Raw genomic sequence first — 2,500 nt, 5'->3', positions numbered from 1 at the left:
AGAAACAGAATTGAAATTTGAATTATTATTGAATAATAAAAATGTCAAAGGGCATGAATGTCATAAAAATGTCACAACAAATGTAATAAAAAGTCATCGTAGAGTATGTCATTAGAAATGTTATTAAAAAGTGGAAAAGAAAAGAATAATGAAGGTACAGTGAAAATAATCCCCTAAAATCTTTTTAAAGTCATAATTAGTTTTATAAATGTCATTAAACATCATAAAAAAGTAATTATGTAGAATGTTATAGTACATCATAAAGGCTGTTTACCCTCTCGGACATTTGTGTCATAATTCACTTTTATGAATTATTGAGTCCTGACCTTAATATTCAGAGACACAAAGAATTCAAGTCGGAAATTTAGGAGAAAAAGATAAATCTGATCAATTTGTGAGAAAAAAACTCTGAAATTCTCCGTTCGTTGGTTTATATTTTATTGTTGTGTTGTTGTCACTATCACGCACAAATCACCAGCTCCAATTATTTGTACATGTAACGTATTTGATTATGTTCGTCTGTCCTTTCACAGTGAAGTAACTGAAACAATAAAAATACTATTTTCTGAGTTTTTTTTTGTGACTTTATAACCTCAGAGAATATCAGAGAATATAATCTGCCCGGCAACATATTTCTGTTTTACCTACAAGGGCTCTGACACGAGGTCACGGTGTCAATATTCTCGTAAAAAAATGCAGAAAACGGTATTTCTTAAGAGAACTGTAGATTTGTTTCCACATTTAAATGACTTGTTATGGTGAACGTATGTATTTTTGCAGCTCACACACACACACACACACGCACACACACAGACACACACACACGCACACACACTGGAGTTAGTGCAGTCAGGGTGTGCCGGGGCCTCCGGGACGTTGCAGTGTGTTAGCAGCCTTCAGTGAGTTCAGGGTTCAGGGTTCAGGGTTCAGGGTTCAGGGGTTCAGGGTTCAGGGGTTCTCTCGGGGCGCGCTGGTCTTACCACGCTTGGAGGGTTTACTGGACAAAGAGGCCGAGCGCTGAGAGCCATCTGAGAGCAGAGGACAGCGTCAGTGCTTCATCTTCATCATCATCGTCAGCTGGCATCAGCAGCACAAGATTACTCTTCTTCTGTGGTTTAAAGGATGAAACACTGAATGTTCAGCTCGTTTACACACACGTCCTGCTGTTGACTGATGAAGTGATGAAGTGGAGCTGTTTGTCACGTTTCAGTCTGTGAACTGGTTCTTCTTCATGGATCAACATGAAGTGCCAATGAACTTCCTTTATGTTTCAGAGCATGTTGTCTGAGGAAACACAGCGACTGAAGTTAACTTTAACTCTTGTGCTTCACTTTGAATTCAAGTTTCTCTGATTTCCTTTGAGGACAAAAATGTCTGTAAAAAAACTGCAATCAAATAATGTATCAACATTAGTCTTTCAACCAGCATCAGTCCAGTCAACTCTTTTATTCTTATGAGTTATATTTATGGGATTTTGATGCAGTGCTCCATAATACAGCAGCGATGCCCCTAGTGGACACGAGGAGAGTAACATGTGTTTCCCCACAGAGAAAACGACTCCATCGGTGGAGAAACAGTAAAAACAGCGTTTACAAAATATAATTGTGTTGTATACTTATATATATATATATATATAATATATAAATGTGGTTTTAATGGGTTTCAATGGGACATTTTAGTTCTTAGTGTATTTTGCTTCATATTTGATTTTAGACTTATTGTAAGAGTTTGAAGTCTCACAATCCTATTTAAAGCGTGTTCTTTTTATACACACACTCATTCTGTCAGAGGTGTGAAAAAGTCTTTCCACATGCAGGAGACTGATGATCTCACGTTAGCAGAGAGAAGGTTAAGCAGACGCTCGCCTCCTCTGGCGCCACCTGCTGGCTGGCTGAGCTCCTCACATGCTTTCCTTCCTCACTAAGCTCTGACATCAGAGCAACATCTGCCCAGATGACCACACCTCCCGGCTCCGGCCAAACCTGACACCAACTCTCCATTGGCCGAGAAAAGGCCCCCCACTGTTTGTGAGACCAGGTTTATGAGCTCGAACACAGCCATCTTCAGCCTGGACCTCAGTCCTGGCTGCATGAAGATCCAGCAGCCGCTCCCCCCCCAGCATCACGCTGGCCCACGAGGAAGCCGCGGCCTTCAACCCTCCTCAACCCTGACAGGTGCTCCATTCTGAGTTCAGGCCTTATCCCGCTGGAACGAATCACTTCCGCGATCCGTTTCTCCGCTTTTTCTTTTTGTGCACACATTCCGGCCAAAGGAAGACGCTAAGCCTCACTCCTTCTCCGACGATTCCCGGGAAGACGCGCCGACACGCCGCCTCGCCCGAAGTTAACCTGTCCTCTCTGCAGCGAGAACAGATCGGACCTGCGTTTGCTCCAGAGCGAGCTGCGCCACGACGGACCGAAACAGCGCCAGCTCAAACGTTCCTCTCGAGGGTTTTCCTCTCGAGGGAAAAGGACAACTCTTCCACGAACACTCTTCCTTT

At 42.8% G+C, this 2,500-nt stretch overlaps 1 protein-coding gene across 1 annotated transcript in view; it reads right to left on the bottom strand.

Moving 5' to 3' along the window:
• The window catches only part of LOC306794816 (serine/threonine-protein kinase BRSK2-like), a gene marked incomplete at its 3' end in the record, with an annotated part of 98,968 nt that overhangs the window by 2,536 nt on the left and 93,932 nt on the right, over positions 1 to 2,500 (bottom strand). Inside the window, exon 19 of the mRNA XM_079293037.1 lies at positions 981 to 1,028. Within this exon, the coding sequence (XP_079149163.1) occupies positions 981 to 1,028 (48 nt within the window). The remainder of the gene's footprint in view (positions 1 to 980; positions 1,029 to 2,500) is intronic.

Source organism: Melanostigma gelatinosum (genome assembly GCF_949748355.1).
Source record: "Melanostigma gelatinosum genome assembly, chromosome: 2".
Classification (NCBI taxonomy): Eukaryota; Metazoa; Chordata; class Actinopteri; order Perciformes; family Zoarcidae; genus Melanostigma; species Melanostigma gelatinosum.
Note: the sequence above shows the minus strand (reverse complement) of the source record. Positions and strands in the feature narration are given on the sequence as shown.